Below are 12464 nucleotides of genomic sequence, written 5' to 3' on the forward strand. Positions count from 1 at the left end.
AATGTTAGAGTCTGTAAACAAGTCAAAATAACACCTGGCATTTTGCCAGGGGAATGTTAGAGTTCCTAAACAAGTCTGGATGGTGCCTGGCAAAATGCCAGAGGGAGTGGTTTGAGAAGTAACAAAAGTGAGCCATTAAGTGTGGAGATTCCTGATTGGTTGACTGATGTATCTAGTTTATGCTAATTAGATAAGCTGTGTGGAATGTATAAATACTGCTCCTGTCCTGCAATAAACGGCTTCCACTCCTGCTGTATCAATCTACACAAGTTGTTCGTCACCCCACCCTGGTTATTTTGCTGCAGCCGTACTCCGGCACTTTCCCAACATTTAAAAGAAGGAAAAAAGAGGGAAAGGAAGACTAAAGAGAAAGATGAGTAATAATGCTAATCTAACTAGATAATATAATATAAAATTGCCCTACTTTACGAAAAGAGAACCTCAAACCCAGGCCCTGTCCACAAGCAGCTAACATTTTCATTATGGAAATGCTACCACAAACGAGATGCCTGATTTAAACTGATTTAAGACAGAAAGTCACTCATTAACTCCACTCCAACCTATCAGGAAGGTTTGGAAGAAGAGGATAATTTGATTTTTGTTGCCAAAACTTAAGATTTTCCTGTTCTTGTCCAATTTATATATATCATAGATTCACCTGCCAAATCCATACTAGGATTTCCCCAGAAAAATGTGAACACATAACTGATGCTACATATTTAAAATAGGGCTGTTTTGTTGTCTATGTATCATAGCACTGAGCACAACTTAACATGATTCTGAGAAAGACATCATTTGCCCTAATTTGGGAATGCCGAGAGACAGAAACTTAAGAAATGACTAGCAGAAAAGCTGTTCTTGATTGAATACTGATACCCAAAGGCGGGGAGGTATGAGATATAGTTTAATGCAATTTAACCAAAATACATTCATGATTTTTGCCTTTTAGTATACTACCTATATTATTATTGACTAATTTTAAAAAACAATATAGACCTAATACCACAACCTATTATATTGCTGAGCTTTACCTCAGCAATAATACTCATGAAATGGCTGGTTAGAAAAGCTACATATATTTTTCCAATTCATATCAAAATATATAACTATTAAAATAAAAGTATTTGTGTATCACCTAAAATCATAGTACATCAAATCTATATGCAGAAGAACAAGGAAAGGGGTATTCAAGAATTCAGCTTTGGGCTGGCACAGTGGTACTAAACTGCTTTGATAAAGTTTAATTTTATTTACTGATGTAATCTTATTTACATGAACTGAGTCATAATGAATAGTTTCCTATATTCTCTGAAACTTGAAAATGCATTCAAAGGATACCTAGAAATAGTTTAGGTCACAACCTATAAATCTTCAGGTGGCCAGGGAGAACTGGGTCACCACTGATCATCTCTATTTTAAAACATCTTCGAGATATAATTCACGTACCATAAAAACTAACAATTTAACACATACAATTAATGACTTTTCTTATATTCACAGAATTGTACAACTATCACTACTGACTCCAGAACATTTTCATCATTTTGAAAAGAAACCCATAAAAAGCAGTCACTCCTCCTTCCTCTCTCCTTGTCAACCCCTGGCCACCACACAAATGTACTCTCTCTATGGATTGTCCCATTCTAGATTTTCATATAAATGAAATTGGACATTATGTGACTATGATAGTTAATTTTGTTAACTTGACTGGACTATAGAAATCAGTTACTTAATGTAGGTGGTCTCATCCAATCAGTTGAAGGCCTTAAGAGTAGGTCTCTAAGGTTTATCTGAACTGAAAAGGATGAATTATACTTTAAGACTACAGTAACTCCTGCCTCATTTTCCAGCCTGCTGGCTTTTTCTACAAATTCTGGGCTTGCCAGCCTCCATAATCAATTCCCTAAAATAAATCCTACTGGTTCTGTTTCTCTGGAGAACACTGACTGATAACAGTAGCCTTTTGTATTTAGCTTCTTTTATTTGGCATAATGTCTTCAAGGTTCATGTTGTTGCATCTATCAATATTTCACATCTTTAAGGGATGAATAATATTCCATTTTATAGATATTCAACATATTACTTGTCCACTCATCAGTTGGACATTTGGATTGGCTCTACTATTATGAATAATGCTGCTGGTGAACATTTATGTAGGTTTATGTGAATATGTGTTTAAATTTATCTTGGGTATATGACCACAGATCTTAATATTGAGCTAGAAAGAGCTTTTGAAGGAAGGTTACACTCAAAAGATTTATAGTAATGGAATACTTTATAAGATAGCTTCCCACAGGGGTAGACGAGAAGAGAACGATTTCTTTTCTTTTTTTCCTCCCTCTCTCCTCCTCTCTTTCTTTGGTACTGGGGGTTGAATTCAGGAGTACTTTACCACTGAGCTATTTTCCCAGCCCTTTCTATTTTTTATTTTGAGACAGGGTCTCACTAAATTGCAGAGGCTGGATTTGTACTTGTGATCCTCCTGCCTCAGCATCCCAAATCACTGGGATTACAGGTGTGTGCCACTGTGCCTAATAAGAATGATGTTAAAAAAAAAAAAAATCTGGGGCTGGGGATGTGGCTCAAGCGGTAGCGTGCTCGCCTGGCATGCGTGCGCCCTGGGTTCGATCCTCAGCACCACGTACAAACAAAGATGTCGTGTCCGCCGAAAACTAAAAAATAAATATTAAAATTCTCTCTCTCTCTCTCTCTCTTAAAAAAAAAATCTAAAAAAAAAAAAATCTTAGGCTGAGAGTATATTATATTCTGTTTAATAAGGGAGAAGAACTATTTGGCACTTTACCCTGCATCAGATAGTCATATGTAGCTCTAGCAGCAGTACATCAAGATGTGCCCATCAATTCTGAATCTGATTCAAGGCAAAAGGCTGCTTCATTGTCTGAGCTTCAGGAAAAGCAGCTGGACAGAGTTTCTTTTATTCTAAGCATATCTATTCTATTATACTGCAAGCCAACTCTGTCACTCTGCTGAACCCAATGAATAATCCACAATAGTGGCACTTCTGCCATTTAAATATAGAATCAGAGATTTTGCCAAAATTTGTAATCCTAAAGCCAAACTAGAAAATATTATGCCACTTTAAAAAAAATCATATGTGTTTATATAGAAACTATATTGTTAGGTCAGGTTATGAAAATAAGGAGCACTCAGTTGGGCATGGTGGTGCATGCCTGTAATTCCAGTGGCGTGGGAAGCTAAGGCAGGAGCATCACAAGTTCAAAGCCAGTCTCATCAACTTAGCAAGGCCCTACACAACTTTGTGAGACCCTGTCAAAAAATAAATAAAAAGAAGGGCTGGAAATGTGTCTCAGTGGTTAAGAGCCCCTGGGTTCAATCCCAGGTACCAAAAAGAGAGAGGAGAAAAGAAAAGAAGGAGCTTTCAGTCTAGAAATATGTAGTTATAGAATGTGTTATATTGGAACCAGTAATCAATCCCCTCTTGAAAGCTGTACTTTACCAGGAGATAATATAGTGTTATAAGTAGAAAATAAAAATTTTGTGATGATTTTACATAAATTAGAGTGTTACTGGTTAGAATTAGGAGTGTGAAATATTCAAAGAATATATCCTTAACTTTAATAAACACCACACAATTTCAAACATCTTCTCAAAACATGACAACCAGGGAACAAATATAAGAAAACAATTGTTTTCATTACACTAGCTTAGCCAGATGACTAAAAAGGGTAAAATGAAAACACCCCCCCAATACATACTATTCCCAATTGCTATGGGGTTATATGTAAAATTTACTGTTATTGGGTTTACAAAACATATATGATTATAAAATGTAATAATATCAAGTAGATACTTCGGAGTTTCTAGTCCAACTCTGTTAGAAATGGTCCAAAAAAGATAAATGAGAAGCTGGGGCATGGCCCAGCACATGCAAGGCCCTCGGTTTAATCCTCAGCACATAAACAAACAAAATAAAGGTACTGGGCCCAACTACAACTAAGCTGGGCATAGTGACACATGCCTGAAATCCCAACAGCTCAAGAGGCTGAGGCAGGAGGATCAAGAGTTCAAAGCCAGCCTCAGAAAAAGTGAGGCACTAAGCAACTCAAGTGAGACCCAGTATCTAACTAAAATACAAAATAGAGCTGGGGATGTAACTCAATGGTTGAGTGCCCCCGAGTTCAATCCCTGGTTCCCCCCACTCCAAAAAAAAAAAAAAAAGATAAACTATATTTACAAGCAATTACACAGTTTGTAACAGGTCTCCTGACTAAGGTCCAAATTGTTCTCATTATAACATGCTTCACTTCTCATTAACTCCAACACTTTCATCTTAACTCTAACCTCAGTCTTAAGTGACATTCCTTAATTTCCTCTGGCCTCTTGAATTTCATTACCTCAGACAGGTCTACAACTGAACTTTTATCTTATCTTCCTTCACTATCAGACTCACTTCTATTTATCAAGATGGCACTGATAACAAGGCCAAAAAGGCCATAAGTACTCCTCTATCCACCAGTTTTGTGGTGCTAAGGATTGAACCCAGGGCCTTGTGCATGTGAGGCAAGCACTCTACCAACTGAGTTATATCCCCAGCCCTATCCACCAGTTTTTAAATGGTGTTAGTTTGGCATTTAAATGTCTCTCCCCTCAGACTTTACTATACACTAAGAATGTCATTTTTTAAAAAACCACGGGTGCTGGGCATGGTGATGCATACCTGCCTCAAGAGGCTGAGGTAGGAAGATCACGAGTGTGAGGCCAGCCTTGGCAACTTAGTGAGATCCTGTCTCAAAATAAAAAAGGATAGGGGATGTAGCTCATTGGGAGAGCACCTGTGGGTTCAACCCCCAGTATCAAAACAATAAAACAAAACAAAACACCAAGAGTTATTGTCAAAAGCAATATTAGATAAGAGTTGAGACAGGGAGCTGGATGAGTTCAGGCTATATAGATGTCAATCTTTCTTACCACCAATACACTTCTTTTCATTCAACTCAAGGTCATGATTAAGAGCAAGAACTCTGGAGCCAGAATGCCTGGATTAGACTCTCTGCTTGTCATAACAGACCTATCAACTATTAGCTCTGTGACCTTGTGCAAGTTCCTTCACCTCTCTGGGCCTCAGTTATCTTCTCAGTAAAACAACCTCCTTTATATGGTTATTATGGTGATTAAGTTAATACATAAAATGCTTAGAACAATGCCTGGCACAAAGTAAATACTATAAATATTATTATTACTACTATTCAGAGATAGATTCTCTAGGTTGTGACAAGGGAAGACAGGTAACAATCCTTATGGGGATAATGTGGACAGTAGTTTTTAAGAGAATTTCTCCTAAAACACTGGTTGAGAAGTGTGGTTCAAAGTTAGAGACCCAAAACTGCCCCAGGTAGTGGACAAGTCATATTCAGATTCAGGAAGGGAGTCATCTAGTTATAATCCATTATAGATCAAATGTTACCCACTGGAAAGTTTCCTGCAGAGACTTTTTTGTTGGCCCATACTGTTCTTTAAAAGGAAACCCTACTATAAAAAATCATAAGCTGGGTACAGTGGCACATACCTGTAATCTCAGCAGCTCAGGAGGCTGAGACAGGAGGATGGCCAGTTCAAAGCTAGCCTCAGCAAAAGCAAGAGACTGGGCAACTCAGTGAGAACCTGTCTCTAAATAGAATACAAAATATGTCTGGGGATGTGGCTTAGTGGGTGAGTGCCCCTGGGTTCAATCCCCGATTCCCCCTACCCCTTGCAAGAAAAAAAAAATCAAAGACTTTCTTTTGAATACATAGAGCTTGGAGCCCATTATTTTTATATCCACTACTTCAAGAAGTTACATCAAGGCTGGAGTTAGCAAGCACTTGCCTAGCATACACAAGGCCTGGTTTGATCCCCAGAGTTATAGGAGCTGCAGTGGGGGAGGGGGGAGGTGGAGGTGTTACATGAAGAATCTATCTGGCCCCTAAAAATATCTGAATCTGTCAGCTCAGTTAAAAGTCCCTGAACTCCATTTCTAATACATGGTTCTTGTACTGGAGGGACAAAACTGGACCCCCAAATTCTCATAAATCTGGTATCACATGAAGACTTGCTCTTCAGCTTTTGGTTTGGGGTGGGGTGCACACCAGATTTTCCATGAGAAGGACCATATAACTTGTCTCATGTATTATAATGAAACTTACAAGAATCCATATTCTAAGCTATACTATTCTATCATAATGAGACAACTACATTTTGCTATTGAAACCCAGAGAAAAATCAAGTGTAAGGATACCGAAAGTATCTTTTCTCCTTTAAATAAACACAGAGCCAGTGACAATGACTAGTTACATCACCTTGATCAGCTGTTATTTTGTATTCAGTGTCCACTGGGAAATGACATCGATACATGATGCAATTTTACCTATATTATGAATGTAAGTATTTCTCTTAAAAGAAATGAGGGACTAGGGATGTAGCTCACTGGTAGAGAGCTTGCGTAGTATACACGAGGCACTGCCAAAAAAAAAAAAAAAAATTTTAAAAAGGAAGGAAGGAAATGATTCAGGAAATATTAGTACAAGTTGAGCATCCCTAAACTGAAAATCCAAAATGCTTCAAGATTTCTAAGCACTGACATAACACCATACATATAAAATTCTACCCCTGACTTCATGTGAAAGGTTGAAGTCAAAACACAGGCATACTAAAAGTATGTATAAAAATACGAGTCCAAAGTTGATGTATAGTTGATTTAGATTTTAGTCTAATCACTGCTAGTCATCAGACTTCCTATCTGTAGCAAAGATCTGACCTAAGAATCCTGAAAACTAAAATAAATGCCAACTCTAATAGGATCCACATAGAAGATGAGGGAAGAAGATGGCTAAAAGGAGGAAGAGGACTAAACACTAGAATGGGATGTAGGCCTGTTGTCAGTTACTACAAAGCATCTGTGGTTCTCAGACCATTAGTCAATTAAATTTAGGTCAAGCAGGTTATATGTATGCCACAGAGGTGTTGTGTGTGCATCTATCTTAAAATGCTTCTTGACTTGGATGTTATTTTATTTATAAGGTTACTTATTTTACAATAATTTGTTACACTGTATAATCTGTTATATTTTTTTAAAGCAGGGAGTGTAAAGACTTCTGTCATCAATTTTTCTTTATTTCTTTTTTTTTTTAAACTTTAATATTTATTTGTTTTTTTTGTTTGTTTGTTTGTTTGTGGTGCTGAGGATCGAACCCAGGCCGCACGCATGCCAGGCGAGTGCGCTACCGCTTGAGCCACATCCCCAGCCCCTCTTTATTTCTTTAGAGCTATATGGGGGGCTAGGGGTAGAGTTCAGTGATAGAGCACTTGCCTAGTATATGAGACCCTGGTTTGATCTCCAGCACTTCAACAACAGTATGTGTGGGGTGTGTGTGTGTATACATATATGCATATATATGCACACATATATAGTATAGAATACATATCCATACAATGTATATAAAACATATACACACATACATACAAAAAATTATAAACATAAATATAGATTTTGTTAATATATATTAAATATGAGGGATATATGGCATGGACACATGGCAATATCTTAATATTCTGTATGTTTGCAGGTGCCCAAATTATTTTGAGTTGATAAATAAAGTAAAAGCAAACAGATGAATGAAGTTAAAACAAAATCATGGATTAGCCAGGTGCAGTGGCACATGCCTGTAATCCCAGCTACTTGTAGGCTGAGGCAGGAGGACTGCAAATTTGAGGCCAGACTCAGCAACTTATTAAGACCCTGCCTTGAAATTAAAAAAAATAATAATAAAAACAAAAGATGTAGCTTAGTGGTAGGACACCCATGGGTTCAATCCCCAGCACAGGGCACAGCAGGGTGGGGGGCAGAGGGAGATGGATTAAATTTAATTTGTTCTGTTAGTTTCTTTTTTGTGACTTTCATTTCATATAAAAGGACAGGGATTTTAATGCTAACAAAATCAAACTTCTAGGTTAACTAATTTGGGGGGAGGACAAAATAGGAGTATGATTCATAAAATATACAACTGCTACTCATCTATTAAAATTTCTGGAGGATCTAGAATAATGGACCAAATTATGCAAAGAAGAATAGTTACCAGACCCAAAACTGATTTGTCTAGAAAATTTACATGCACATATAGCAATTCTGTTGTTCAAGGTTAGATCCCATAACTTCAACATGCTGGTTTATGGTTCACATCTTAGGGGACTGATTACTCTTGAGTACTTGGGATGGGGAATGACTAAGAAAAAAATATAATTCATACGTATAATATGTGATATTATACATGTATACATACATTGTACATATGTGTATGATATTACATGTTATATATGTATTATAATATCACAATATATATTATACGGGCTCTTTATTCATTATTTTGTTATTTCAGATCAATATTTTCGAAAGGGTAAAAGAAAACGGCCAGATTCAACAAGACAAGTGGCTGAAGATTTAAAAAAATTCATTATGTTTTATAAATCTAGGAAATACATATTACATAGTAAGAGGTTAATTAATTCCAGTTGAACTGACTTTGAAAGTAATGATTTAAGTTCCACACCTCACTGCTCAAACCGCAGGTATCACAATGCAATTTATCGGTTTACAGCTGTGCTGCGGGTACCATCTGAAGATCCAGAAATGATTAATTTATGCAAAACAGCTACAACCCCACAAACTAGGCACTCTACCAATTTAGTCTTTGGCTTTTCCACTTTAACCGGTCTGCGAATTTCAGTGAATTGGCAAACATGTACTAAGTAAATGGGAACTAGATTTCAAACAAAGACTGAGTGTGGAAGGGCACAGGTAAACGGAAGCTTAAACTATCTCGCCTTTCTGTTGGCCCAGATTTCGCGGAATCTGCTCAAGCTCTCTTCCAAAACATAGAAGGTAATACTCCCCCCGCTTAGCAAGCGATAAGTGGGCGGGGCTCAGTGGTGGGGGCCACGAACGAATAAACTCCGTTCAAGAAAACATTAAATGTTTAACCCGAAGATCGTCGAGAAGTCAGTCAAAAGGCTATCAAGCCAACACCCTAAAGCCCCTTAAGTCCCTTACATACATTCTTCCTCCTCAACCTTTGCTCTTAAAAGTTATGCCGAAGCCTGAAACTACTATCGCTAGATTCCACTAAGCGCCAGGCGTGCATCACTCCCAGGCTTTACAGCAACTCCAAAGCACACAAACTGCAAAGTCCTTGTTGCAGGGGTAACTAACCTGGCGAAACCCCATCACGGGGAGGCTTTCTCCGCATCCCAAGCTTCTCTTTACCCCGAAAAAAGGAAGTAAGACATTCAGGTCTTTCCTCTCCCGGGCAGAGAGGCAGCTGCCTGAAGTTCCACGGGCCACCATTCCGAACTTGAAGACTAGGGTCTCCTACATAGCACCCCGCCTGCTACTTACCGGCACATTGTTGACACCTTGTCCTTTGGAAGCTATCAAGAGAATTTCTCTGAAGTCCATGTTTGGCCGAGGAGCAGAGACCGGGCCAAGCACTCGGAAAGGGGCGAAAGCACGCCTTCCCGAGGCAGCCGCTACACCGAGGGCTCTGCCTCGGCAACCCCTTTCCCACCCCTCCCCAACGCACCCACTTCCGGCGCCTTCCAATGCCGTCTGCCCTCCCCCTTCGCTCCAGCGGCCTATATCCTCTGAACCGCCTCAGAGCTCGCGAGTCTGGCGTAACTTCCGCTTTCAGGGTGAGACACGTAGGAACGTGATACGTGGCTGTTGGGGTGGGCTCAAAGGGGAGGGATTAAACCCGCAGCCGACCAAAGAGATGCGGCCTGGGTGTGGCTAAAGGAGAGAATGCTTCCCTGGCGGCCGGGACGAGCGGCCTGGTAATGTTGTTGTGCTTTGTGGGTTCCGGTAGTGGGAGCGAGGGGGTGGGGTGTTTCTTGCCAGGCCTGGGCGCTCCCGTCCGAAACCGTGGCGTTTGGACAGTAGAGCCGATAGGTCTCGAGACAGGGATTTCAGTTACCTGTTAATGGGTGCTTGCAAAGCTGCGCAGGCGCACACTGCTTTGGTTGGTGGTCTTAGATACACGTTACTCTTCTAAGTACTGGCAGCTACGGTGAGCTCAAGTCCTCGCTGGGTGCAGAGGCGGTGCTTACAGCTGTTGACCCATTTAGATCATAAAAAGTAGCCAGACTCTGTTTTGCTCAGGGAATGAAGCGATTCTTCGCACACAGACAGCCTTAACATACTAAGATGCACTGATGAATATATATTCTGCATATTCATCGCGAGCCCAGTTCTGGCTTTCATTTGAGAGTTAACTTGGGTCTGTAAAGTCATTTCGACTCAATTAACTCAGATAAATGACTAGGTAAGACTGGGTCTGAGTGGAAACAGGCCAGGGATTGATAGCAGATGGGCACAAGGGAATCTTTCAGTATGGTAGAAATGTCCCCAAACAGGATCGTGGGGATGGTTTTAACAAAAAAATCATTGAACACTTGAAAGGGATGAATTTTAAAATAAAGTTATATGTAAATAAAGCTATTCAAAAAAAAATAGGCAAAGCTGCTGGGCCTTACTTTTTCAATTGATGTTTTAATGCTGAATTGGAAATTCTCCAGTTTCTCTTCAGGCTGCCCGAGTAACAGACCAAGATTAAACCTTTATCCTAAGACAGAACTGAAAATTGTGAACTTTCCTATTGCCATTGTGGAGCCCAGCATGGCATACAGCTCAATGTTCCATTCTTACCATAGAAATACATACCCATCTGTTTTAAGTAGTTCACACTTGTGGGGACTCCATCCCTACACATATCTTACCTTCAAGATACTGTATCTCCAACACAGGAATGGGAGGTTATAATCCATGTATGTATAATTTGTCAAAATACATTTCACTGTCATGTATAACTAAAAAGAACAAATAAAATTTTTTTAAAAGATACTGTATGTCAGTTTTATTCTCCATAAAAATAAAATAACAGGATTACTATCAAATATTGCATATGAGCATAGACTAGTACCTGATTCTAATGGGCAGAGTTGTGCCCCCACAAAATTCTTACATTGAAATCTTAACCTCCAGCACCCCAGAGTATGACTGTATTTAGAGATAGGGTCTTAAGTGATATAGTAAATGTGAGGTTATTAGGGTGGATTTCTTTAGATATAAATATAGTTAGAAACAGAGGAAATCCCATGAAGATTTGGGGATTTCAGAGCAAAGACAGCCAAGCCAAGAACAGAAACCTCAAGATAATGACAGTTTGATCTTGGACTTTTAACCTCCAAATTTTTGAGAAAATACATTTCTGTTATTTAAGCCACTCAAACTGTGGTACTTTGTTATAGTAGCCCACAAACTAATACACTGATGGTAAGTACTCAGTTAATGTCAGTTAAATTTGTCTCTTAACAGTAGTAGGGATCAAACCCAGGCTCTTTGCACATGCTAGGCAAGTGAACTAGACTAGCTCAATATTCCTTTTACACATTCATAAGGCCTCCACTCTTTTCCTTCACACAACCTTTCCCAGTTTGAAATTACATATTTATGTGTGTTTTTTCTTTCTAATAACCGGTATCTCTTGTGGTAGACAGTAAAATCTATAACAGAGATGAGCCTATTTTACCCTCATCACCACCACAGTTCTCTGTTCATGGACATAAAAGCAGCAATAAATAACTTTGACCAAATTAATGAAATGATAAATGAAAAGTTCCCAATATTCAGTATCATGATAGCTACCATATATTGAGCCCTTATATGCCAAATGTTTGACATGGATTGTCTGGTTTAATCATAAGTGCCTAGAAGGTATTACCAAACTCAGGTCCAAAGGCTCATCTCGTGGAAAAACCAGTGTCTGAGAGACACATGCTGGGGAGAAAGAAAGGCTTTATTCAGTGGCCAAAGAATGTAGAAGAGGGAACTTTGCTTAAAAATCAGCATCTTAACTCCAGGGACTTGAGGAGGTACAGACAGTATAATAATGATGAGGGTGAGAGAGATAGCCTAATAAAAGGGAGAGAATGTTCACATATTTTTGGAGGGATTAGGTGAAGATCTTCCAGGAACTTGGGTGCCATCCCTTTTCATTCCTTTCATGGTCTGGTATTTCTGATATGGTAGCTGGTAGGTGTCTTTAAAGAGTGGAGGGAGAGAGACTAGGCAAGTCTAGTTTAAATTAACTTGTGTGATGGTTTTGAGCTGTTAGACCAGGACGCAAGAAAAGACCACTGACTCCAATTAAAATCAAATTAAAGCAAGCTTATTATTTCGACCGGCCGGGCTGCTTCTCCCTCCCAAAACGGCGGGAACAAGACAGCCCCCCACCTTTCCTACAGCCCAGCTTTATAGCCCAGAAAGTTACACAAAGGGGGGTTACAGATAACAGAACTCTGACAAGCATCACACTAATGGTAGTTTACATTTTTTTTTTTTTTTTTCTGGCCCCAACATCAGAATTTATGAGGACCATTAGAGCCTCAGAGAGGGT

The 12464-nt window shown here is 39.1% G+C and overlaps 1 protein-coding gene and 1 long non-coding RNA gene across 5 annotated transcripts in view; one reads left to right on the plus strand and one right to left on the minus strand.

Annotated features, from left to right (window-relative positions):
- Spty2d1 (SPT2 chromatin protein domain containing 1) overlaps positions 1-9609 on the minus strand; it is a 28006-nt gene extending 18397 nt beyond the window's left edge. The window contains exon 1 of one of the 4 annotated variants that reach the window (XM_048788456.1): positions 9224-9396. In XM_048788456.1, the coding sequence (XP_048644413.1) occupies positions 9224-9358 (135 nt within the window). In that variant the 5' untranslated portion in view covers positions 9359-9396. The other 3 variants (XM_015477692.2, XM_048788457.1, XM_048788454.1) reach the window with 3 other exon arrangements.
- A 155-nt stretch (positions 9610-9764) lies between these two features.
- On the plus strand, positions 9765-10713 carry LOC125611969. Its single transcript, XR_007342207.1, has 2 exons — positions 9765-9843; positions 10585-10713. It is a non-coding gene; the product is annotated as an uncharacterized LOC125611969 (long non-coding RNA).
- Positions 10714-12464: the final 1751 nt, after the last annotated feature.

Source organism: Marmota marmota, unplaced genomic scaffold (assembly GCF_001458135.2).
Source record: "Marmota marmota marmota unplaced genomic scaffold, marMar, whole genome shotgun sequence".
NCBI classification, from domain to species: Eukaryota; Metazoa; Chordata; class Mammalia; order Rodentia; family Sciuridae; genus Marmota; species Marmota marmota.